We start from the raw sequence: 27814 nt of genomic DNA on the forward strand, positions 1-27814 counted from the left end.
TTGAGATATAATTTCCAAATGACTTGTCATTATACACTCCTGGAAATTAGAAATAAGAACACCGTGAATTCATTGTCCCAGGAAGGGGAAACTTTATTGACACATTCCTGGGGTCAGATACATCACATGATCACACTGACAGAACCACAGGCACATAGACACAGGCAACAGAGCATGCACAATGTCGGCACTAGTACAGTGTATATCCACCTTTCGCAGCAATGCAGGCTGCTATTCTCCCATGGAGACGATCGTAGAGATGCTGGGTGTAGTCCTGTGGAACGGCTTGCCATGCCATTTCCACCTGGCGCCTCAGTTGGACCAGCGTTCGTGCTGGACGTGCAGACCGCGTGAGTCGACGCTTCATCCAGTCCCAAACATGCTCAATGGGGGACAGATCCGGAGATCTTGCTGGCGAGGGTAGTTGACTTACACCTTCTAGAGCACGTTGGGTGGACGTGCATTGTCCTGTTGGAACAGCAAGTTCCCTTGCCGGTCTAGGAATGGTAGAACGATGGGTTCGATGACGGTTTGGATGTACCGTGCACTATTCAGTGTCCCCTCGGCGATCACCAGTGGTGTACGGCCAGTGTAGGAGATCGCTCCCCACACCACGATGCCGGGTGTTGGCCCTGTGTGCCTCGGTCGTATGCAGTCCTGATTGTGGCGCTCACCTGCACGGCGCCAAACACGCATACGACCATCATTGGCACCAAGGCAGAAGCGACTCTCATCGCTGAAGACGACACGTCTCCATTCGTCCCTCCATTCACGCCTGTCGCGACACCACTGGAGGCGGGCTGCACGATGTTGGGACGTGAGCGGAAGACGGCCTAACGGTGTGCGGGACCGTAGCCCAGCTTCATGGACACGGTTGCGAATGGTCCTCGCCGATACCCCAGGAGCAACAGTGTCCCTAATTTGCTGGGAAGTGGCGGTGCGGTCCCCTACGGCACTGCGTAGGATCCTACGGTCTTGGCGTGCATCCGTGCGTCGCTGCGGTCCGGTCCCAGGTCGACGGGCACGTGCACCTTCCGCCGACCACTGGCGACAACATCGATGTACTGTGGAGACCTCACGCCCCACGTGTTGAGCAATTCGGCGGTACGTCCACCCGGCCTCCCGCATGCCCACTATACGCCCTCGCCCTAAGTCCGTCAACTGCACATACGGTTCACGTCCACGCTGTCGCGGCATGCTACCAGTGTTAAAGACTGCGATGGAGCTCCGTATGCCACGGTAAACTGGCTGACACTGACGGCGGCGGTGCACAAATGCTGCGCAGCTAGCGCCATTCGACGGCCAACACCGCGGTTCCTGGTGTGTCCGCTGTGCCGTGCGTGTGATCATTGCTTGTTCAGCCCTCTCGAAGAGTCCGGAGCAAGTAAGGTTGGTCTGACACACCGGTGTCAATGTGTTCTTTTTTCCATTTCCAGGAGTGTAAAAGGGCAACGTGCTTTGTAAAGCACCATTCTTATATTTTCATTACAAAAGCTCTATGTGAAGAGCAACCTGTTCTTCACACAGTATGAATGATTTTAAACTGTTGTATTGCTGTTAAACTGTTTGAATAAACTCCATTAATATATTTCAGAGAACGCTGAACACATCTTAATAGATTTCTGCACATCGAGAGAAGGGTGTGCAACTTGGTGGCATTCATTCTCGTTTCTAACTTCTACCGAACATTCAGTAATACATGATTTGCTCCTCTCATATGATGGTTATACCGGAAAATTAGGTTTTCAGTTCAGATGAAATCAAAACCATAATTTATCTCGTGAAAGAAGCAGTCCCTCGGCACAGGTCGGACCAATCAGGCACTAGCAGAACTGGTGCTGCACCACAAGGCGCGTGGGTGGGGATTTGAGGGGGGAGGGTGTCCGCGGGCGGCGGGTTCTGGCGTCTCAGTTCTCGGTGCGGCCTGTTTATTCCATCAGCTGCCACTTCCCTGCCTCCATCCTTGCGCTCTCGTCGTATTCTTGCTAATGTTGTGTCCCAAACAGTGCTGATTTGGAAGCCGCTATCTCGGTTGACCAGGTCACCATTGACTCGTAAATCCACAGCCTCTTTAACAATAGAGTTCCTGAAACCGTTAGCTCTACACAACATCTTACTTTGTTCGAACTGAAACGTGTGTTTTTCACTGAGTCTGTGCTACGCTACCGCGGATTTTTCCTTTTGTCCAAGGCGAACTCTTCTCACGTGTTCAGAGAAGCGTTGTGTGATGCAACAGTGCGTCTGTCCGATATATTGTTTTCCACATTCACAGGAAATACTGTAGACACCTGGTGTTCTTAAACCCAAGTTGTCCTTAATTGAGCCTAACATATTCCCGATTTTTGCTGGTGGACGGAAGATGATTTTGATTTTGTTCTTCTCCAGTATCCTGGCAATCTTTGCCGTTGACGGCCCCACATGTGGGGGAAAGCCCGGTCCTTGTTGTCCTCTTCTTCTTGATCTTCCACCTTGTTGCTCATCTCGAGACCGCTTCTCATCTGCTTTTCAGTGTAGCCATTCTTCTGGAAGGTTTTCTTCAGGTGCTGCATCTCAGTAGGCAGACTGTCCTCGTCGCATACGTCATACTCTGCGACGAGGGTAGTAAGAACGGATTTGCGTTTTACTGTGTGAGGGCAGCTGTTGCCATTGAGGTTCAAGACCGGGTGTGTTTTCTTCAGGTAGACTGTGTGTTCCAGTGTGCGGTCCGTTTTCTTCTTTACTGGGATATCGAGGAAGGGTAGGCATCAATTTTCTTCTACTTTCATTGCGAACACGTCCTCAATTTTCTTTGCCATTCCTCTTTACATACGCCGTGACTCAGCGGTTCTAGGCGCTTCAGTCCGGAACCGCGCTGCTGCTACGGTCGCAGGTTCGAATCCTGCATGGGGCATGGCTGTTTGTGATGTCCTTAGGTTAGTTAGCTTTAAGTGTTCTAAGTTCTAAGGGACTGATGACCTCAGATGTTAAGTCCCATAGTGCTTGGAGCCATTCGAACCTCTCTACATTATTCTTGTCAGCAATTTGGATGCATGAGTTGTTGAGTTGATTGTGTCATAACTTCGCATTTGTCAGCTTTTACAACCTTCTTAGTTGTGTGGATGATATTTTTTCAAAAGTCAGACGGTATGTTGACTGACTCATACTTCCTGCACACCAACGTGAGTATTCGGTTTGCCGCCAGTTTCTCCAGTGGTTTTAGGAATTCTGATGGAATGTTATTTGTCATTTCTGCCTTATTCGATCTGAGGTCTTCCAAAGCTATTTTAAATTCTGATTCAAATATTGGATCCCCCATCTCTTCTATATAAACCCGTATTTCGTGTTCTGTCACGTCATCAGGTAAGTCTTCTCCGTCATAGAGGCCTCCATTATACTCTTTCCACCTGCTCGCTCCCTTATCTGCATTTAATAGTAGAATTCCCGTTGTACTCTTGATGTTATCTCAATTGCTTTTAATGTCACGGATGGTTATTTTGACTTTTCTATATTCGAGTCAGCCCTTCAGACAATCACTTCCTTTTCGATTTCTTCACTTTTTTCACGCAACCATTCTGTCTTAGTTTCCCTGCAGTTCCTATTTATTTCCTTCTTTAGCGACTTGTCTTTCTCTATTCCCGAATTTCTCTCAACATTTTAGTACTTTCTTCTTCCATCGATCAGCTGAAGTATTTCTTCAGTAGCTCGCGCTTTCTTCGTAGTTACCTTCTTTGTAACTATGTTTTTCTTTCCAACGTCTGTGATTGCCCTTTTTAGAGACGTCCATTCCTCTTCAATTGAACTGCATGCTGAAATATTCCTTATCACAGTGTCTGTACCCTCAGCGAACTTCAAGGGTATCTCTTTAGTCCTTAGTTCATTCGTTCCCACGTCTTTGCACACTGATTCTGCAAAACTTGTCTCATAAAATCGATCCTGGTCTTCAGAACTACTCAAGTGTTATCTGAATCTCTATTTGCTCCTCGGTATCCTTTACAATTCAGTGACCGATTTCGGATTACTGCCTGACCATGAAACAATTTAACTGACGTCTTCCCGTATCTCCCGGTCATTTGCAAGTTTACCTCGTCCTCCTGCGATTCCTAACCAGAGTGTGTACTATTAACAAAAAAATGTTTCAAATGGCCCTGAGTACTATGGGACTTAACATCTGAGGTTATAGGTCCCCTATAACTAAGAACTACTTAAACCTAACTAACCTAAGGACATCACACACGTCCATGCCTGAGGCAGGATTCGAACCTGCGACAGTAGCAGTCGCGCGGTTTCGGACTGAAGCGCCTAGAAATGCTCGGCCATCGCGGCCGGGTTACTATTAACAGCTGAAATTTATTGCAGTACTCAATTAGTATTTCGATCTCTCATTCCTTGTACCAAGCTCATATTCTTCCGTAACCCTCTCTTCTAGTCGTTTCCCTACAACGGCATTCCAGTCCCCTTTGACTATTAGGTGTTCATCTCCCTTTAACTACCTAATTACCAGTTCAGCATCCTCATATACTTTCTCTGTCTCTTCTTCTTCGGCTTGCAACGTCGGCATGTATACTTGAATTATCGGTGTCGGTGTCGCTTTGCTGCCGATTATGATGAACACAACCCTGTCACTGAACAAATCCTACTGCACTTACATCGTTTTCTGCTGTTGTTACCGTATACTCAACTTGCTAGAAACCTTTGTCTTCTTTCCATTTCACTTTATTGACCCCCACTATACAGGGTGTTACAAAAAGGTATGGCCAAACTTTCAGGAAACATTCCTCACACACAAATAGAGAAAAATATTATGTGGACATGTGTTCGGATACGCTTAATTTCCATGTTAGAGCTCATTTTAGTTTCGTCAGTATGTACTGTACTTCCTCGATTCACCGCCATGATTTCATACGGGATACTCTACCTGTGCCGCTAGAACACGTGCCTTTACAAGTACGACACAACATTTGGAGCTCCTGCACATTTCAGTCGAAGTGTTCGTACGCTTCTCAACAACAGATTCGGTGACCGATGGATTGGTAGAGGCGGACCAATTCCATGGCCTCTCCACGCTCTCCTGACCTCAACCCTCTTGACTTTCATTTATGGTGGCATTTGAAAGCTCTTGTGTACGCAACCCCGGTACCAAATGTAGAGACTCTTCGTGCTCGTGTTGTGGACGGCTGTGATACAATACGCCATTCTCCAAGGCTGCATCAGCGTATCAGGGATTCCATGCGACGGGGGGTGGATGTATGTATCCTCGCTAACGGAGGACATTTTGAACATTTCCTGTAACAAAATGTATGAAGTCACGCTGGTACGTTCTGTTGCTATGTGTTTCCGTTCCATGATTAATGTGATTTGAAGAGAAGTAATAAAATGAGCTCTAACATGGAAAGTAAGCGTTTCCGGACACATGTCCACATAACATATTTTCTTTCTTTGTGTGTGAGGAATGTTTCCTGAAAGTTTGGCCGTACCTTTTTGTAACACCCTGTATATAGATTGAGCTTTAGCAATTCCCTTTTCAGATTTTCTAGTTTTCCTTACAGATTCAAACTTACGACATTCCATGCCCCGACTCGTAGAATGTTGTCCTCTTGCTGGTTACTCGATCTTTTTATCAAGACCTCCTCTAGCTTGGCAGTCTCCTCCCAGATTTACCCATGAGGGGCTATTCCGGAATCTTTCCCCAGCGGAGAGACCATCAAGACAATTTTTGAGTTAAATGCCGCATGTCCTGTGGATGCTCATTACCTGCCTTTAATGCAGCGGTTTCCACAGCCTTCTGCTGATTCTTCCGCCTTTAGGGGCAGTTCCCGACACAAAGGATAAGACAGTGCCCTGAATCCCTGTCCGCATCTCCGCCTTCTTTGACATGGCCATTGGCAGAATGAGGGTAACTTTTAATGCTGGAAGTATTCGGCAGGCATTGCTGATAATTTTTATTCTAAATCGATGCGGTGACGGGATTCGAACCCGGGACCGAGGACGCCTTCATTACCAATCAAATACGCTACCTGTGGACCACTATAGCAGTAGATAACATGTCTGCTATAGCGGGTGTTTGAGCTGAATTGACAGTGGCGAGTTAAGGTCATAATTGTTAACGATTTATCGCCAGCTATCACTACTGAGTGCGTTACAGGCACACATTTGGTGAGAGGTGGGACACGTAATGCACACAGGAACATTGTCGAACAAGACAGTGTTATTGGTCGTTGTGTTATAGTGTTAGGAGACATCAGGTTGCATGGACTTACTGCCATCCAGATCTTTCAATACAGTACACTCTACGGACAACGTTGTCCTGACACTGTATTTCTTCCCCGTGAGCGTCGTCTCAGTGGTGCATTCTGCCCGGATTTCATTTTTATGGATGACAGTGTGCGCAAACATCGAACTGTGCAGGTGGTGCAACTCTTGGAACGACAGGATATTCAGCGAATGGGGTGGCCCGCCCGTTCCCCCGATTAAATTCCATTGAGCACGTATCGTGTGCATTGACAGGAGGGGGGGGGGGGGGGGGAGGGGTTAGGGAGGGGGCGTGGACTGCCCAATGACATGCAGTGGATGTGGTGTCACCGCCAGACACCACACTTGCTAGGTGGTAGCCTTTAAATCGGCCGCGGTCCGTTAGTATACGTCGGACCCGCGTGTCGCCACTATCAGTGATTGCAGACCGAGCGCCGCCACACGGCAGGTCTAGAGAGACGTCCTAGCACTCGCCCCAGTTGTACAGCCGACTTTGCTAGCGATGGTTCACTGACAAATTACGCTCTCATTTGCCGAGACGATAGTTAGCATAGCCTTCAGCTACGTCATTTGCAACGACCTAGAAGGCGCCCTTATCATTTTCTATTTATCTTGTGATGCATGTACCGTCAGACCCATGTTCACCAATTATGGATTAATGTTAAGTATTCCAGAAGCTACGTACCTTTTTTTGCTAGTCTCTATTCCTTTAACTGTTCCAGACCTCACGCCAGCCTGCGTGAGCTTAAACGCAAGCCTTTCGGCTTCCTCTCATAGTAGCTTGGCTGTCTTGCCAAGTCACAACAGTGGAACGTCCCACCACAGGAACTCTTTACCAACTTCGTGAGCAGCATTTGAGCACGTTGCGGAGCAAGTAATGCTGTCCGTGATGATCACACACCATCAAGAATCATGTCTCGTTCTTTCTAATGTTCAGGGGGACCATCATGAGTCACGGTGATTGCAGTGTAATTACTGTCTTTGAATTAAGGTGTCATTTCTTTTCGTCTCATTGTGTAATTCTTTCAGTTACATTGTGTAGTATACTGCAGCATTTCTTACTATGTATGGTCTGAGCTTCGTCAAGCTATGTCACTTGGCAGTGACATATCATGCAAAAGTTACTTTGGTCCTTATGTTTTGTACAACAGTGTAGATGGTATGTCGTATGGTAGCATGACTGTGTTGTTCACTGACTTGAAACTAGGATCCTACGTGACCTGTGACAGCCGTTTTGGGTGTATTATGCGTTGAATAAAGCCTAGCAATTTCGACAAATATGTGATTATATTGCCACGTAGAAGGTGTATAGATGAGTGACGAACACTAACTTCACTTAACGGAGGTTTATTCAGCACTTGTACATACAAGGGCGCGTAGCGAACTTTCTCCGGCTAAAACACGTACAGTGTATGTACAGCTACAGAACATTCCAGTCCAATGATTCTTTACATTTGTGGATGCTTCTAGAATGTACTCCAACCGAATATACACTCCTGAAAATTGAAATAAGAACACCGTGAATTCATTGTCCCAGGAAGGGGAAACTTTATTGACACATTCCTGGGGTCAGATACATCACATGATCACACTGACAGAACCACAAGCACATAGACACAGGCAACAGAGCATGCACAATGTCGGCACTAGTACAGTGTATATCCACCTTTCGCAGCAATGCAGGCTGCTATTCTCCCATGGAGACGATCGTAGAGATGCTGGGTGTAGTCCTGTGGAACGGCTTGCCATGCCATTTCCACCTGGCGCCTCAGTTGGACCAGCGTTCGTGCTGGACGTGCAGACCGCGTGAGACGACGCTTCATCCAGTCCCAAACATGCTCAATGGGGGACAGATCCGGAGATCTTGCTGGCCAGGGTAGTTGACTTACACCTTCTAGAGCACGTTGGGTGGCACGGGATACATGCGGACGTGCAATGTCCTGTTGGGACAGCAAGTTCCCTTGCCGGTCTAGGAATGGTAGAACGATGGGTTCGATGACGGTTTGGATGTACTGTGCACTATTCAGCACTTCAGCACGATCACCAGTGGTGTACGGCCAGTGTAGGAGATCACTCCCCACACCATGATGCCGGGTGTTGGCCCTGTGTGCCTCGATCGTATGCAGTCCTGATTGTGGCGCTCACCTGCACGGCGCCAAACACGCATACGACCATCATTGGCACCAAGGCAGATGCGACTCTCATCGCTGAAGACGACACGTCTCCATTCGTCCCTCCATTCACGCCTGTCGCGACACCACTGGAGGCGGGCTGCATGATGTTGGGGCGTGAGCGGAAGACGGCGTAACGGTGTGCGGGACCGTAGCCCAGCTTCATGGAGACGGTTGCGAATGGTCCTCGCCGATACCCCAGGAGCAACAGTGTCCCTAATTTGCTGGGAAGTGGCGGTGCGGTCCCCTACGGCACTGCGTAGGATCCTACGGTCTTGGCGTGCATCCGTGCGTCGCTGCGGTCCGGTCCCAGGTCGAAGGGCACGTGCACCTTCCGCCGACCACTGGCGACAACATCGATGTACTGTGGAGACCTCACGCCCCACGTGTTGAGCAATTCGGCGGTACGTCCACCCGGCCTCCCGCATGCCCACTATACGCCCTCGCTCAAAGTCCGTCAACTGCACATACGGTTCACGTCCACGCTGTCGCGGCATGCTACCAGTGTTAAAGACTGCGATGGAGCTCCGTATGCCACGGCAAACTGGCTGACACTGACGGCGGCGGTGCACAAATGCTGCGCAGCTAGCGCCATTCGACGGCCAACACCGCGGTTCCTGGTGTGCCCGCTGTGCCGTGCGTGTGATCATTGCTTGTACAGCCCTCTCGCAGTGTCCGGAGCAAGTATGGTGGGTCTGACACACCGGTGTCAATGTGTTCTTTTTTCCATTTCCAGGAGTGTAGAAAGTAGGTGAGTTTTGAATTCACGATCTTCCATGCAACAGATTAGTATCATAACTACTACACCACGGTGCTATTCAACTTCTGCTGCGACATTATTGTTGATGTTGTGCACAACCGGATGAAATTGTCCTTAACGATTCAGTAAACTTAAGGTTGTTGAAGTTTTGCTTGATTCCTTGTTGAGTATCTATCGATCTGCGTAAGGCATGATCCTGAAAATCTTGTTTCGGAACGTCTGCTATGTTTATAATTAACAACTGATCATATACCTAATGGTCACATAGCTTACATTTACGTCAAGATGTCTGCCTTGTATGTATGTCGAAGGACCTGATATTCTCAATACTTACGCTGTTTTCTTCTAGAAAATGGTCACAGTGACTTTATAAAGTAATGAATAATGGGTTTCCGTTACCTGATTAGTCATTCATACGCAGATACAAAAATATTTCTTGAAATGGAATAGCGCTGTATTTCGACTCAGAGTAAAAGTTTCCAAAAATGAAAAAAGAAATCACTGATAGAAGCGTTCGTAAATGGAAAATGAACTGATAGTATGCTACTACAATAAAATTTACATTTTGAGTAATTATCGCGTTGTTTCAAATAAAGTACCACTGAGAAAGTTAAGACTATTCTCAGCACTATGACACATCGCTATTAAATAACAAATTATTCCAATGTCTGCTACAGTTTTGACTGATGATAAAATGCTAGACATACTGCCAGGTGACAAAGAATGCCATCATTGTGCATCACGTGATGCTAAATTGATTGTAAAATGGTTCACTTAGCCTCGTCTTGGTACTGGCAAAATGCTTATGAAAACAACGTTTTCCCTTGTAAAATACAAGCGAACTGGTTGTGTTATTGAAAAAGCAGTAAAAGGAACCCTTCTTTCAATTGCTCCAGTGAACCTGCTTACCAGTTCCAGTCAACTACTTTGAAAACGACATAGGCCCACTATAAACGTATTTTGGCAAACCTTCCCCGCCGGAGCACGGATCCGATTCGCGTTTACATTGATTCCATTGCACGTCACGTACTCGGAACAGCAGTACACAATTAGTCAAGTATTTCTTTTCTGGTCGAAAAATGTTACGATTTAGAGTAACATAAACATATTAGTGGTGAGTCATTATTCTCACTGAAAGGACAACAAATAATCTAAATTATGTTTACTTCTTGTTTTGACCTTATAGTTGCACAATACCTATACATGTGTGGTGAAGTATCTAGCGAAAAGGTTTAATGATGGGGAATTGCAGGAACTATCTAGCTAAACGAAAATTATTTCATTTGAAAATTTCTGATGAAAGGAACGTTGAACATTCACAGTATTAAATGGAACTAACCTCGTCGCTGGAATGGTCACTCTCAGTGACTACACCTTATATGTGTAGAATGTGTTCACGTTATTTCAATGCACGCAACAAGGAACTTTCCTTCCAAACGAATCCCTTAATTAGGCACTAATAATGTCTTACCTGCAACGGACGCTCGGTTCTGTTCTGTATCCGTGAAGCTGCCAGTGACAATGCTGGAACCTGAAAGACAATAGCGCTGCGCTGAGCTGCGTGCTATAATTGACAACTTGTCAGGAAAGACTTGTCGTTCTGTTCATCTGCGAACAATGCTCTTAGTACTCATTGCATTCTAAAAGTATTCAAAATGTGTGCCATTCAACAAATGGAAGAGGATAATTTGTGTTTGAGGAAGCCCGGGGTCTACAAGATTCCTTACCATAGCGGGAAAGCCTGTAATGGAAAATGATTCGTACGGTACAGGATCGATGCGTGGAGCACCATCGCCACACGCGTTTATTTCACCCAGAAAAATCTACAGTGGAGGAACATCGTCTTACTGAAGGACATAAAATGTTGTGCGACAAGTGGTTGCCCGTGCGTCGCAGTACTGGGACTGTGTAGTGAAGAAGCCATTGAAATCCGGCTATCAGACAAAATTATAAACAGAGATAAGGGGTATCCTTGGAGTGAGGGTTGGAACACTGTTATGTTTGACATTAAGAAGCAACGGTGATTGCTTCGATCATCAAAAGCTCTCAATGGTGTTTGATCTCGATTTATCGTTTCTGTGAGCTTTCCCCACCGGAGCGCTGTTGTGCCTTGCGCTAGAGGGCAGTTATTTTCGCGCAAGCTCGGTGGACTGAAGGTCGGTGTATAGAGGAGACGCCGCGGCGTTTTGGTTACCAGTTCCGGCGAGTTAGTGCGATGGCCTACTCACCTGAAGATGGCGACCAGGAGGACACCGAAATATTGTGTCCAGATGACGATGTGTTCCGGCGGGAGATCCGACATGAATAGCATAAATTACTACGCGTGGAAAGTTTACGAAGCCAACTGAGTAGGTTGCAGGTGCTACTCTGAGATGAGAAGGTTGACACTGGAGAGGAATTCCAGGCAGGCCATATCAAACCAGTCAAAAGACTGATGGCTGAAAAAAATAAAATGGAAATATCGGGAATACATTCGTCTAGGTAACATACAGGGCTATTACAAATGATTGAAGCGATTTCATAAATTCACTGTAGCTCCATTCATTGACATATGATCACGACACACTACTGATACGTAGAAAAACTCATAAAGTTTTGTTCGGCTGAAGCCGCACTTCAGGTTTCTGCCGCCAGAGCGCAGTGAGACAAAATGGTGACAGGAGCCGAGAAAGCGTATGTCGTGCTTGAAATGCACTCACATCAATCAGTCATAACAGTGCAACGACACTTCAGGACGAAGTTCAACAAAGATCCACCAACTGCTAACTCCATTCGGCGATGGTATGCGCAGTTTAAAGCTTCTGGATGCCTCTGTAAGGGGAAATCAACGGGTCGGCCTGCAGTGAGCGAAGAAACGGTTCAACGCGTGCGGGCAAGTTTCACGCGTAGCCCGCGGAAGTCGACGAATAAAGCAAGCAGGGAGCTAAACGTACCACAGCCGACGGTTTGGAAAATCTTACGGAAAAGGCTAAAGCAGAAGCCTTAACGTTTACAATTGCTACAGGCCCAGACACCCGATGACAAAGTGAAACGCTTTGAATTTTCGGCGCGGTTGCAACAGCTCATGGAAGAGGATATGTTCAGTGCGAAACTTGTTTTCAGTGATGAAGCAACATTTTTTCTTAATGGTGAAGTGAACAGACACAATGTGCGAAACTGGGCGGTAGAGAATCCTCACGCATTCGTGCAGCAAATTCGCAATTCACCAAAAATTAACGTGTTTTGTGCAATCTCACGGTTTAAAGTTTACGGCCCCTTTTTCTTCTGCGAAAAAAACGTTACAGGACACGTGTATCTGGAGATGCTGGAAAATTGGCTCATGCCACAACTGGAGTCCAACAGCGCTGACTTCATCTTTCAACAGGATGGTGCTCCACCGCACTTCCATCATGATGTTCGGCATTTCTTAAACAGGAGATTGGAAAACAGATGGATCGGTCGTGGTGGAGATCATGATCAGCAATTCATGTCATGACCTCCACGCTCTCCCAACTTAACCCCATGTGATTTCTTTCTGTGGGGTTACGTGAAAGATTCAGTGTTTAAACCACCTCTACCAAGAAACGTGCCAGAACTGCGAGCTCGCATCAACGATGCTTTCGAACTCATTGATGGGGACATGCTGCGCCGAGTGTGGGAGGAACTTGACTATCGGCTTGATGTTTGCCGAGTCACTAAAGGGGCACATATCGAACATTTGTGAATGCCTAAAAAAACTTTTTGAGTTTTTGTATGTGTGTGCAAAGCATTGTGAAAATATCTCAAATAATAAAGTTATTGTAGAGCTGTGAAATCGCTTCAATCATTTGTAGTAACCCTGTATTTAAGAGATTAACGCTGCAAGGTTGCAAGTAATGTATGCGCGAGGTATACCATTGAAAATTTGAAATTCCGGTACATAAATAACCGGTGTATGCGCCAGAATGTTGAATAGAAGCATGTAAACGTGCACGAATTGTGCTTCACAGGTGCCAGATGTCAGATTATGGTGTGGAGTGCCATGTCTTTTGAACGTGGTCGGTCAATACAGGAACGGTTAATGCTGTTTGTGGATGACGTTAGAGTTACAGTCCGTTGATGTACCATCTGAGATCGATTGGAGACAGATATGGTGAGGGAGTAGACCAAAGCAACATGTTGACAATGTGTAGAGCATGTCGGGTTACCAACTGGAAAACACCGCCTGGAGTGCTGTTCATGAATGGCAGTAGAATGAGTCACCAGACTGAATTAGAATACTGCAGTCAGGATGCGTAGGATAACCACGAGAGTTCTCCTGCTGAAATATAAGATCGCACCCGAGACGATAATTCCAGGTGTGGGTCAGTGAGTATAGCACGCAGAAAGGTTGGTTGGAGGCCCTCAACTAGCCCTATACTGACCGACACATGGCGATCACTGCCACCAAGCCCGAACTAGCTTTCATCAGAAAGCACAACATACCTCACTTCGGTGGCACAGTGGTTAGACACTGGACTCGCATTCGGGAGGACGACGGTTCAATCCCGCGTCCGGCCATCCTGATTTAGGTTTTCCGTGATTTCCCTCAATCGCTCTAGGCAAATGCCGGGATGGTTCCTTTCCAAGGGCACGGCCGACTTCCTTCCCCGTCCTTCCCTAATCCGATGAGACCGATGACCTCGCTGTCTGGTCTCTTTCCCCCAAAAACCAACCAACCATACCTCACTTCTGCCATGAAACTCTCGCTTGATACCATTTGCAGTCGCCAATGCCGGTGTTTTGGAGTCAGTGGAATGTACGCTAGATGGTGTCAGACTCGGAGCTGTCCTTAAAGTAAACGATTTGTAATAGTTCGTTGTGTCACTCTGCTTCCAATGGCTGCGCACATTGCTCCCGCAGATACAGCGCGACGCGAGCGTACCTTCTCGTAACAATCGCTGTCTGCCTTCCGTGTACAGTGGCTACATACCTGCGAAGTGTCTCTGCGTAATCGCAGAAGGAACATTCAGCTTCTAGTAGCCCTGTTTCACGACCTCGTTCAAACTCAGTGAAATGTTTGCAATGGTGTGTCTGTCGCTTTAAAGGCATACCTGACTATCATCAGCTCCCTTTTGGCGGTCTCACAGGTAATTAACGATCGCGACCGCTACAGCGATACTAGCGCCACTCTTTGCGGCTGGTGCGAAATTTGAATACTCATCATCTTTCAGGTGTAGAAACACGCCTACCAACATTCTTTTACGTCGCAGAACTCCTTCTCGATATTTCGAATAATGGAAAATTTAAAATAAATGATGACTAACTGAAACCCTCAGCTGCCGACAGGTGTTGTTGATATACCTTTATGTGGGTGCCCCGACCGGGACTCGAACCCAGGGTCTCCTGCTTACATGGCAGACGCTCTATCCATCTGAGCCACCGAGGACACAGTTCAATAGCACGACTGCAGGGACTTATCCGATGCACTCTTTGTGTGAGACTCACATTCCCAACTGTCCGCAATTCTACATATATAATGTACCTTATAGGCATTTGCCCATTCACTCATTACTGGCAATGGGCAAATGCCTATAAGGTACATTATATATGTAGAATTGTGGACAGTTGGGAATGTGAGTCTCATATATAGAAAATTTAAAAATTTACAGAAATACAAAGAGATACACAGATGAATTAGTCAGCTGAACATAATTTCTTTAGCATTTTTAATGGTATATCATGTGTCTAAATAAGGCAGTGGAAGTGATTGTAGGTTAGTAAGTTTGTGACATACCCACGTTTAGGCGCCACATTGTACTTCGAATGTGTACTTCGCATACATCACTTAACGGGTATCTCATACGGCAGTCATTTAATATTTCATCGTCTACTGCATTAATTTGAAGCTTGGTCGAGAAAAACCATCAGGAGTTGCGGATATAACAGATTCCGTCTCATCGCTTAGCCATAACACTAAATATGACCTCAGACTCGGCCCAGCTATTTGATTATCGCTTTCCTATTTGCTTAAACGCCCTAGTTTAAAGTAAATCTTAACGCGCAGCATGTGTTACAGACATCCTCCACGCTTAAGGCCAGCTCCTTCGCTCGCGTAAACTGTATGACCTGCAGAGATTTTTTGTTTTCATTTAACGGAATTTTTATGTTATTCACAAACTGCGACAACTTCTAAACTTTTGACGCTCCTTAAGACCATTAGCACGGTCTTTTCCGGATGTACTGCTGACCAAAAAGCGATCCCGGTACATGGAGTCCAAAGTTTTTGTTAATCATGCCTTTTGCGTACTTGTGGAAAAATTTCCACAGCAGCTTTCCTCACGAATATTTCTTTATATCTAACAGAGAAGTGAAATACCAATTTTCATAAATTTAGCTTTAAATTTTTTTGGTGTAATGTAACACTTTCTTAAAATTTTCATGCCCTAATGCACTCCCTTAGGGATTGAATTTACAGAAACAGCGAAACACGTATTGTTTTGTCTCTAAGCGAGAAGCCAAACATCAATTTTCAAATATATAGCTTTAAAAATGCTTTCGGGATGAAATATTTTTGTAATGTGATTCGCCCGTATGTCACACCCCTATGTGTTGAATTTCCAACAACAGTTACATTCGTATGCTTTATTTATAACAGAGAAGCCAATACAGATGTTCATACATTTAGTTCCAAAAATTGTTGCACAATGAAATATTTCCGTAACAACTTTCATCCCCCATTTCACCACCCTTAGGGGTAGAATTTCCAAAAATAGTGAAATACATAAATACATATTTTTTATTTCTAACTGAGAAGCCAAATTTATATTTTCATAGATTTAGCTTTAAAAATGATTTCATAATAATTCATAAAATATCTCATCCCCGATTTCACACCCTTAGGGGATCAGTTGCCAGAAACATTGAAACACACATTTTTTTAAAAAAAATTGTAACCGAGAAATCAAATACCAATATTCATAGATTTAGCTTTAAAAATACTTCAGTAGTTCTTTCGTAATGATATATCATCAAAAAAAGCTTTCGCCTACTGTTTCACCCAACATGGTTAAATTTCCAGAAATGCAGAAACACGTACTATTTATTTATTTCTGACCGAGAAACCAAATACCAGTTTTCGTAAGTCTAGCTTCAAAATTACCTCATTGCGGACATTTTTCGTAAAAAAGCTTCATCCCTTATTTCACAACCTTAGCATTGGAAATTTGAAAAAAAAAAAATCTTGTTCAACGACGCCTACAGTACAAGTACCTTCCCCAAATTTCAAGTTTCTGTCCTTAGCGGTTTGGGCTGGGCCGTAATGAGTCAGTCTGTCAGTCGGTCAGTCAGTCAGTCAGGACATTGTCATTTACATGTAAGGATTTACATACGCACTATTATGACCCATTCATTGCTTTAATTTTTTGTAGCCATCTACGTTACTTTTTGTAGTATATATAATTTCAGATGACTCTGTAATAGACACCGCGCACGCAATAATGCTTGCATCTGAATTACACGATTTTAGAAGTAAGTTCAGCCCAGCGTAGTTTCTGTGTACGCCCTACGCCTCTCCGTTTTCATGGGCGGTACTACGCAGGCCTCTTACAGGTCTGGCCGGTTCAGCATAAGCGCTCGCATCAGTACGGTTTTCTTTCCACGGCACTAACTTTGTTAATTAAAAATCTAAGAAATTTTTTAATTTTTTAAATTATTTTTTTGTTGTCTCCCTGTCAATAAGCACACACGAGGCAATTACTACAGATTTTTTGTAGGAAGCGTAAGCCCAAGGTAATTTTGTATGTTTGGTTAGATGGCTTTCCTACTTCTATTGGGCGTTTTGAAAAATCCATTTTTACTTCAGGTGCAGCACAATTCATTGCTCGTAACTACAGCGTGTGATCATTTAACTTATACTACAGACGCCATCCATCAGCGAGGAAGGTAACTTTGTAGAGCCTCCGCCACCTCTATGTCAACACTTCGCTGGCAGCGTAGTAGTGCTGTGCGGAAAGCATGGAAGAGTCATCTTCGCTGCCATTATGCGTGGATGGCGGGACGATCCCATTAACTCAGTGCATTTCATCAACTGTGTGCGTTTTGTCAACTTCTGCTTTTATCACCTGTGTGCATTTCATCAGCCATGTCGTGTTCATCAAATGGGGTTTTGTCAAGATATGTAGACGTGTGAAGTGCCATTTAGGCTTTGATTTCATGGAATACAACATGACAGTTTTATAACACGTTCCGTAAGGTATGCGGTAATTCATATTTCAGAAAATCGGTGAAAGTAGTTGTATGGTCCCTCCCTGTATTTATCTTTATGTTTTCCTCTTCGATAAGATGAAGGGAACGTAAGACTGTTGAGACCAGTCATCTTGGAGCAATAAAAGTGTCTACAGTGCGATCGCGGCGTATGAGGTGTGTGCTTCATTTCCAACCATATCGATCGTCACACAGCATAGCATGTACACCTTACAAAGGAGAATATAAGATGAACATCAACAAAGGGAAAACAAGTATAATGGAATATAGTCGAATTAAATCAGATGATGCTGAGAGAATTAGATTAGGAAACGAGATATTTAAAACAGTAAGTTGAATTTTTTCTATTTTGACAGCAGAATAATTGATGACGGCCGAAGTTGAGAGGACATAAAATGTAGACTGGCAATTGAAAACAAAGCATTTCAAAAAAAAGAGAAATTTGTTAACATCGAATATAGATTGAAGTGCTGTGTTAAGCCTTCCAAAAAAGTATTTGTATGGAGTGTAATCATGTATGGAAGTGAAACATGGAGGATAAGCAGTTTAGACAAGAAGAGAGGACACGATCTGAGAGATCAATTGATCACCAATTTAGTATTGGAAGAAGTAAATTTGTAGAAGGAGACCAAGAGATAATACTGTAAGCAGGTTCAAAAGAATATGATAACAAGAACCTAACATCCCGAATTATGTCGTAGTAAACAAAAAATCTATCAACCCGAAACTAGTCATAATAGACAAAAGATCTATCAACTCAAACGTGTCGTAGTAGACAAAATATTTCTAACATCTATTTTTCTCCCCCAGTATATGACAGATAGGCTCCATTGAAGCCCAGAAAAGTAAAAAATGAAACCTACACCTTGGCCAACTGAAGAACTAAAGCGGTACAAGAACCTCATAGAAGCTGTATATAAGGCAAAAAAACAGTACCCCACGCCTGAAAAACTTATTTCTTACGAGTAGACGCGCAACTACGTCAGTCAAGCTGTGAGAAATGCTGAGGCATGCTCATACGTTAATTGCTAACGGAAATACACCAGCTGCCCTATGGAAGAACCTATATGGTCATGGTATAAGCAAAGTGAAAGCTACACCTGATACCATTTACACCAGCCGAAGTACCGAACCGCTACTTTACATACCCTACATACTTTACATACCACAGACGAAACAAAAATTCACTAATCATTTCGTGAGGGCAAACGACTTTAGCCACAAAAACTCTATCTAATGCATGTTACTTGCAATACCGTAAATAAAAAGAAAAAAAGAGTTCATGTCAGATCAGCATCTACTGTGCACGTTGCCATCACAGTGCAGGTGATGGAGTTTATTGGCCTACTACTTCCCACTATAACAATATTTCCAACCACACCTCAACGACAAGTGTTTCATCTGAGGCCTGAAAAGAAGGACTAGTTAAGCCACTATCTAAGAAGAACTTTGGCACAGCACACTCTGATTATCGACATATTATCAGTCTTACTGCACTATCCAAGGGCTCAGAAAATATAGTCCGCGATCTACTAACAAGCTACCCAACCCCTAATAACCAACTAGACGAATACCAATCATGTTCCCACAAACGTCGCAGCATAGGTTCTGTTTTAATGAAAATAACAGATGACACGTAGCTTGCCACGGATGCACAACAGACGACTATCACATGCTTCTTAGACTTCAACAAAGTCTTTGACACTGTCGACGTGGACGTTTTACTTGCCGAACTTAGCAGCCTAAATTTCTCCCTAAGTGCAGTACAACTACGTCTCTTATGCCTGTCGTTTCGCAAGCAATGCGTGATGACAGGCAACACAAAGACACAATGGAAGCAAGTAGTATCACGCATCTCGGCATTAGGTACCCATAATCTTTTCATTGTGTGTCAATAATGTGTCATCGCTTCCTTCCTACTGCAAATACCACAGGACACTGATGAACTTCACTCGTATGTAAGTGCAAAACCAAAAAATCTGAAGATAGCTGTCGAGAATCTCGCTACTGACTTGTGTGCACTACCAAAATGGGCGCAAGATATAGGATTAAAACTTATTAGTCCGAATTATCGGGAATACCTACCATCTTTAACCTTAAATGTGACGAACATCAACTCCTCTCTTTCAGCAAAGAATACCGGAGAAGCAGCAAATGAAAATCTAAGTTGGACTGAGCACGTAACTGCAACGTGCAAGAAGGGATCAGCGTATCTCCATTGCTTACCAATATATGAAAAGCTCTTCCCTCATGCACTGTAAAGAGGATGTTGTACAAACACTTATATTCATTGATAACAGCGATGTTATCTTTTCTCAGGAAAAGTCGTTGGCGCGTAGAACTGGTTATGAATGTTTGTGTTCGTTATATCTGTGATGTTCTACGCTTTTAGTATGGTTCACCATCATATGTGCAGCTACCCTGGCTGCCTGCCAACAAGTGCAGAGATTTTCACACTTTCCGTCTTGTCTTCTGTGTTATCAACGTACACTGTACCCCATACCTCTCCTCGATCTCAGTGCTCTTGTCTGAACAACATAGCAGGAATACCCGTTCTTCTCAGAGGAAAATTCTTTCTGTCCCACTACAATGTTCAGCCACTTTTTCGAAGTCCTTCTTAATGGAAGAAGGAACATTAGTCGGGAATAATATTCTACGCTATATTAGACAACTCAATAACATGTCCAGTTTCAGGATACAGTTAATAATATATCTACTAAAACAACAATGATGATTACCAACGTCCCTGTAGACACTCATTACCTTTTACATTCTTCTTCAGAACCAGGTATTCCTCATTTTCCATTATTCTTAGCTGGTATACTCTCCTTAAATTTCCTTTCTCTAGGCTTACAATATCGGAAAACATCTATTTTGTACACCTATAAACCATTTTGTCTCTTCCACTATCATTATTGTTGTTATTATCATTATTACTGTCATTATTGTAATTATTATTACCATCATCACCACATGTGTCGGGAGTAGCAGTAATATTAGTACTTCCACTATCAGATTTATTATTTCGTAGTCAGTATTGTGACTACAGATTCTCAAATTATTTTAATAGCATTTAACATATTATTTTTTTTTTTTTTTTTTTTGTTAGGTAACTACGACGTAGAAAAGGGTGCTGCATGTGTGAAGCCCTTTTCTGATATAAGAGAGGGCCTGATGATTCTTCTCAAAACAGGTTAATTAAATAAATAAATAAAGGAAACCAAAGAAAAACATGGAGAAGTGATTAAAGTTCAAGGAGAAGAAACAAAAACGTTAAGGTTTCCCGATGACATTCTAATTCTGTCAGAGACAGCGAAGTACTTGGAATAACAGTTGACAAAACGGACAGTACCTGGAAAGGAGGATATAAGATGAACATTAGCAAAAGCAAATCGACTCCAATGGAATGTATTGGAATTAAATCAGGTGATGCTGAGGGAACTAGGTCAGATAGCGAGACACTAAAAATAGTAAATGATTTTTTGCTATTTGAGCAGTTAAGTAACTAATGAGAGCCGAAGTAGAGAAGATGTGAAATGTGGACTGGCAATGTCAAGAAAAGCTTTTCTGAAGAAGAGAAATTCGCTTACATAAAATATAGATATAAGTGTTCGGAATTATTTTCTGATGGTATTTTTTTGGAGTGTATCCTTGTACGGACATGAAACGTGGACGCTAAAGAGTTCAGAAAAGAAGAGAATAGAAGCTTTCGAAATGCAGTACTTCAGAAGAATGCTGAAGCTCAGATGGATAGATCACGTAACTAATGGGGAGGTACTGAACAGAACTGTGGAGAAAAGAAATGTGTGGTACAACCTGACTAGAAAAATGGATCGGTTGATAGGACTCATTCTGAGACATGAAGTAATTACCAGTTCAGTATTTGACGGAAGTTTGGAGGATGAAAACTGTAGTCAAGACCAGGAGATGACTTCAGCAAGCAAATTCAAAAGGATATAAGTTGCAGCAGTCACTCGGAGGTGTAGACGCTTGCAAAAGATAGGATAGGGTGAAGAGTTGCATCAAACCAATCTTCGGACCGAAGATCACAACAACAAACGCTACTAAATAAAGTGATAGGCTATGTACGAAGAGAAACACATGAAATGGAAACCATATGCATCACGATAGTCAGTGCTTCAGCCCATGAAGGATCTAACAGTGTGCAACACAACGGTATGTTTCATGCACTTACGGAAATGTTTAGTTCTGATGTTTATTGTAATGCTACGTTTTAATTTACAACTTTCCATATTAAATAACAGGTACATAGTGTGATAAATGTACGTTATCGGTGATTCTCACATCAGGGTCGTAAGTTATGTTGCTGAAATTCTTGTTGTGTTTCTTTGATGAAGCATGAACATTCGATGCTGCTCGTTTTGGGAACCGTGAATCACATTGATTCATACTTACCTGTATATTTCCTGCTCAGTGCAAGCTTTCCACCTCCTTCTGGTACGAGCACCTAGATTTTGAATGTTTATGTGGCATCGTTTCCTTGATAAAATCAGCAGATCTATTCTCTTGTGTTACAGAGCATTAATTTACTATGACTCTGAAGGAAAATATTCAGTGCATAGTCGTGTCAATATTGTTTTGTATTTTATCACTGGTGATTCTTTTTTCTTAAAGAAGAGTGTGTGAAACACTTTCATAAGAATGATACCCTTTAAATGTAAAAGTGGGACAAATACACATCGTCTACCGCATATCAACGAATGCAACAATGAACAGCATAGTACTAAAAACATAACATAGAACATTTGTTTTCCTGTAAGCTCTAGTCATTGTTTTATTTTTCACAATTTTTTGGATACATTTATAACGTAACATTATAAATAGTCGACATACATATATAATATATCTGGTTATTACTTTTTTGTTGACCTGAACAACGGTTAAGCAACGTTATCTTCCATTTCCCTGTTAATATATTAATATATTTTTGTTATAGTAAAGTAACTGCGTTGGGGTTAGAGGTGTTAACCAGAGAACAATACAGCAGTCACAATCGCTCTCTTCAACTGTGTGTCTGAAAACACACGCAAACACACACACACACACACACACATATACACACACACGCACACACACACACACACACGCACACGCACAGATGCACTACACGCACACAGCCTGCGCGAAAAATTTTGTGGCTCAGCAAACATCACGAAAAATACATCTTATAAAGGTCAACTTCACAGTCTTTGACATTCAGTTGTCCACTGTTTCTGGCTCTGTTTATCAGAAAATACATACAGTGAGTCGTTTTAGTATCTGCCATCAATAACACTATACAGTTTTGTTACATAATATTAGGCTTAAGACGCTTTAGTATACGAGGAGCACATTCAGTGTAATTTTTCTTCAGTGAAACTGAATTATTTACCTACATTGTGAGCTGTATAAGCATAACTTTACAACATAGCAGGGCATCGACGTTTGTGCAGTGAGCCGACACATTTGGGAGAAAAGTCTTTGGCACGATTATCTAAACCTCTTTGTTCACACACACACACACACACACACACACACACACACAAGCACATACAAACATTATAACTTCATTTAATCTCTTCCTGAACAGCACTGTTATAATTTTATAGCAGAACTATACCGGACAGTGGAGTATGTTGCCCGTTTATCACGAGTTTCTTGGTGTTGTTGCTGTAGATGCCTATTTACCTTAGCACTATATGTACTGTTTCCAGAACTGTTTGTTGTATAGACTTAACAGCAACAAATACAAGTAAATCATGTTAGTTTGTAGATACAACTAAATTCGTATTCTGGTAGATCTAGTTAGAGCTCGTCCTCAACTTGAATTCCTTAGTGCCTCCAGGACTCCCTCATGTCCATTCGGTTCGGCCTGCTGTCAGATGTGCATCGGGTTTTTTTTTTCTAGGGGTGGGAGAGGGGTCAAGGCAGCAGGGCGATGGGCTCACCCCCCCCCCCCCCCCTCTAGAAGTGCCACGGCTGCACTCTACTTGCACTGGTCAGAAGCCCTTTACCGGCTACGTGCCACTCACCTCTCCTTTTAAAAATAACTCATGAAATCATCTACAAAAATATATGCAGAGGACCAATATTTCGAGCAGTAAATGATTTAGATTACATTTTGCGGAAGCGTTGTCCAGAAAGGAGTTTCCTTCAGTTTTTCTCGGGTCCAGAATACTAACCGCAGCTGTGGACACTTTATTTTTACTATATAACAGTATGACTGTTTGGTACTTTAATACACATTCAATATTCATTATTTATCAAATAATGATGCCAATAATAATTTTGGTATAGCCTGGGAAGACAGAGAGTTAATAAATGAAATGTATACAAAGCAAAAAGGGACAGTTAGAACTGAGAATGTGGAGGCCTAAGAGATGAGCGCTGAAAATGGTGTAAGCAAGGATGCCCACTGTCAGCGAATCTCTTCAACATCTATGGAAAACAACTGATAGGTAGGACCATAGAGATTGCAAGACGCATTGTAAATGGAGGAGTAAGGACAGACTATAAAATACCCCGATGACCAAGCAGCGCTAGCGTAATCAGAAAAGGAGCTACAGAAGATGTTGAAGAGTATAACAGGAAGAGGCAAGAAGTATGCAATGAATTTAAGTACAGCAACGACAAAAGTGATGAGAATAAGCAAGAAGGAAACTCCAGTTAACATATTCCTAAAAAAAAAAAAAAAAAAAGACAGAGCAAGTAAAGTCCTTTCTGTACGCGAGAAGTTGAATGACATGGAATGGAAGCCGTACAGAAGAAATAAGATAAGGAAGAGTATACTAATGGGAGATAAGCATCTGTGAAGGTGAAGCCGTTATTACCATCCGGGAGAATTCCAATGGAGCCGAGGAAAAGATTGCTAAATGTTGTGTCTGGGGTGTAGGGTTATACAGCAGTTAATCATGGAAAGCTAAGAAGAAACAAGAAATATATCTATTAAGTTTAGAATTGTGGTTATGGGAAAGAATGGTTGAGGCAAAGTGGACTGTCAGAGTTAAGGACGAGGATCTACGGGGTGACAGAGTTAAAAACGAGAATCTAATGAAGAAAATAAGGTGAGGAAGAAGCTTGATGGAAGTTATCATAAAGAACAAAATACTTTAGCTGGGAAGCATACCGCCTGGGAACTATTTCCAACAAAGAATTAGAGGAAGAGGTAGGAAAAGATCTGGAAGGATGGATGACATCAGAGAAGGAAGAACATACAGACAGATGTAGGAAGATACTCAAAACAGGACGCAGTGGAGAGACTTCAATTGAAACCTCTCATAAGACGGGTATACTAAAGAAAAAGAAGAAAAAGGAGAAGATGACGAAGATAAAGAAGAAGAAGAAAAAATAAGAAGAAATCCCTCTACGGGTTCTTTCAAAGAATATGAATAATGTGATGAAGATTTCGAAATGATATCTGAAACGTACTATTCTTTACATCAGGTTTGGTTAAAAAGAAACAGTGTAGTTTGTTTTATTAATTTAAAATACTTGTAAAGAATTATCATTGTGCTTGTTTCGCAGGTAGACGGATCGAAGGATTAATTTCTATCTATTCCTATTGGTTATACGACGAGGCCTAAGCAGCAATTGGTTAACAGGGATCTTTCATCCCTTTAACTGTCAACTGCCCTGCTTTAAGGACATCTGCCACATTTTGGACGTAGGTCCTTACTTAAACGATACGAATCATACACAAAACTTGTTGACAACCAACTTTGCATTAAAGCGGTTTCTATAAGCAGTAAAAATAAAAACTGTTTAACATGTGCGTACCTACATACTGTCTTGCATTAATTTAATATCATTGCTATTGTTACTAACAAGTAATATTCAGTGTCTTTGACGTCCCATATAATGAATCTCACACAGAATTCAGCATTTTGAGCAATTATTTGGAACTATTACGACCAAAAAATTTTTAATTTCTGCAATCATTAAATCACATCCCATTATCAACGCCAGATATATGTCAGTGCATCTCATAAAATTAATTAGGTCAAAATATGCTATCGAAATCTTTAAACACAGATGCGACTGGGGGAATTGTCATGTTTTATGTCTCTACTAATGTAACATAGACAGAGTCGTCAGATTTTACTAGTACAGGATTGCCTGTGTTGTTTTCTTGAACGGTATCATGTTTTGCCGTTAATTCTTATGCCTCGCGACATTGTAGTTTCCCTCCTACCTCCCCCATATACCCTCCCCACCACTCCACCCACGCCTCTTTTGGTTTCTACATCCATTTAGAATGATCACATTTTTTCTCACTTTCATAAAGTTACACATCTGTCGTTCATATCTGTGACAGAGATATGCATAATGAGAAATATAAGTGGCTATTTCCAGTTCTGAAATATACGAAATGACATTTGTAGAAGATCATCTGCAGGTGACGAGTGAAAAAACTGAACAGCGCAACGTGTTACCTTCCATCTTCGTCATGCCCTTACGTAAGTTTTACGTGGGAAAGACTTTCTACGAGTAGGCCATGTGGTATAGTGGACATCGGACTTACGCGTCTGTTTGCGAACCTACATAATTGCTTAACGGGAAAAGAATGATTTTCAGAGGCAATGATACAGAAGTGATGATACAGGCGCTGATCTTGTGGTCATGTGGGTGTATTTGATCTAAGAGGACGAACCGCTTTTGTATTCCTGTGTACTACAAGCACAACTAAAGTGATGTAAAGTAATCATGTATACGCTTTTATTAAAATGTGATCGAGGTATCACTGGTGCAGCGTTTCTTTCTGTTTTCCGAAGTATGTTTCCCGTGGCGTGATAGAAGGTAGCAAAGATAACGAGGTAACGAGAGATTGCCACCAGCGAGAGTGAGTTGGCTATGTTCGTCAGAGATCCTCACTGTGCAACAAACTTTCGTTAATTCGACATCCGGCAGGCACAGTATTAGACTGTAGAGTCCAGCGCTCATAACTTAATTGGCAAATTCTTCCCTCTGGCAAATTTATTTTAGTTTCGAAATGTTACCCTGCAGCAGCCTGAGGCCGTTAGCCACCAATTCTGGCAGCGAGGAATTGCTTACACAAAGAAAGTGATTAACACTGTAGTAAAATAAGGTGTAGCACACACGACAACTGAGGTACGGAACCAACAATTCACGACTACTACAATGACGGTATTATGGGAATTGCTACATCAACGCGTAATGTCCTAAAGTCATCAGAAAAGACGGCTTTTATTAAAGCATTTAGGAAACTTATCATACTGAAACGGGAACAAGCGTAGCAGACATCGTTACAACTATTGAGACAACAATTTGATTCATTAAGGTAGGCCACTCGTTGGAAACATTTAAAAGACGCTAAAATTGCGTAAATATTATACTTAATTGCTGATAATGATTTATCTATAGCTATCATACTGCAGCGTCTCCAAAAAGCAGTATTATAGTCGTTCAGTAATGACTTCCAACCAGTCACTAACACTGCCAAATGTGATGCCAGTTTACCAATTAACATACATACATTGATAGTTGTTTCAAGCACTGCCTTGTAAATCTTGTCAGGAAAACAGATTGCTCTTTATTCAACCTTCACAGCTGGGAATTTTTTCGTAGACGTTGGATATTTGCAATGAGATTACTTGCCAGTAGTGTAAGTCATTATGTGTTTCTTCCACCATAAAATATAACCATCGTAACTCCAGTAGGTTTTGGTAGGTAGTGGATAGTTTGTGTGACATGAAATCTTTCTAGTAACTGAAGCGCCACTAAATGAGCGTAGACTGTACGCCTAGTCATAATAGTTCCAGAAGATACAGTCACTGTAGCAGCCAAAGTTCGTTTTAAATGGCAGGGAGATAGGGTCCGGAGTGCCGGCAAGGAAGCATCTGTGTAGCCGAAAGGACAGGGAACGAATTTTGGCATTACTCTCAGCCGCGCACACGCGGAATCCTACAAAGCAGAGGAGCAATACGGGGCACACAAACACAGCTACGTAGGGTCCAAACGTCTGGGCAATGAGCAACACAGGGCACAAGTTCCAGGAGACACAGCCGGGTTGATATCCAGCTTCGTCACGCGGTCTTCTGCATCCTGCGTACGTCGTCACTGTAGGACATGCGTCACCACTGCTAACGTCACGGGGTTGTGGGGATTGGGGTTGGGGGTGGCTGGTGTGAGAGAGTTTAGTCCTGAGTTGATGATTCCGGCGCTACTCTCGGAGAAGCTCGATCAGTCTTGTTGCTGCTGTCGTGGTTCCCAGTTCTCGTGTAGTTTTCACGCTGTCCGTTACTGTTAACTGCAAAATCCACCAGTGGGGGTGCTGTTCTGAGGCTGGTCTTCCTTATCTGTGCAGGGCGAACGCTGCGACGGAAGCGGCCGCCGTTGCCACCACCAGCAACACGGCACCGTTCGCCGCGCTGCTACCAGCTGGGAACAGAAAAGCGGGCATGACGTCACATGGCGCGCTCTTAAGGAAATTATG

General features: G+C 43.1%; 1 protein-coding gene and 1 non-coding gene across 2 annotated transcripts in view; both read right to left on the bottom strand.

The window, feature by feature from the left end:
* Positions 1–14471: 14471 nt before the first annotated feature.
* Trnat-ugu (transfer RNA threonine (anticodon UGU)) lies at positions 14472–14545 on the bottom strand. Its single transcript has one exon. It is a non-coding gene; the product is annotated as a tRNA-Thr (tRNA).
* Positions 14546–22135: 7590 nt separating this feature from the next.
* The window catches only part of LOC126485037 (lachesin-like), an 897349-nt gene continuing 891670 nt past the window's right edge, over positions 22136–27814 (bottom strand). The window contains exon 10 of the mRNA XM_050108642.1: positions 22136–27759. Coding sequence (XP_049964599.1) covers positions 27674–27759 — 86 coding nt within the window. The 3' untranslated portion in view covers positions 22136–27673. The remainder of the gene's footprint in view (positions 27760–27814) is intronic.

Source organism: Schistocerca serialis, chromosome 6 (genome assembly GCF_023864345.2).
Source record: "Schistocerca serialis cubense isolate TAMUIC-IGC-003099 chromosome 6, iqSchSeri2.2, whole genome shotgun sequence".
Classification (NCBI taxonomy): Eukaryota; Metazoa; Arthropoda; class Insecta; order Orthoptera; family Acrididae; genus Schistocerca; species Schistocerca serialis.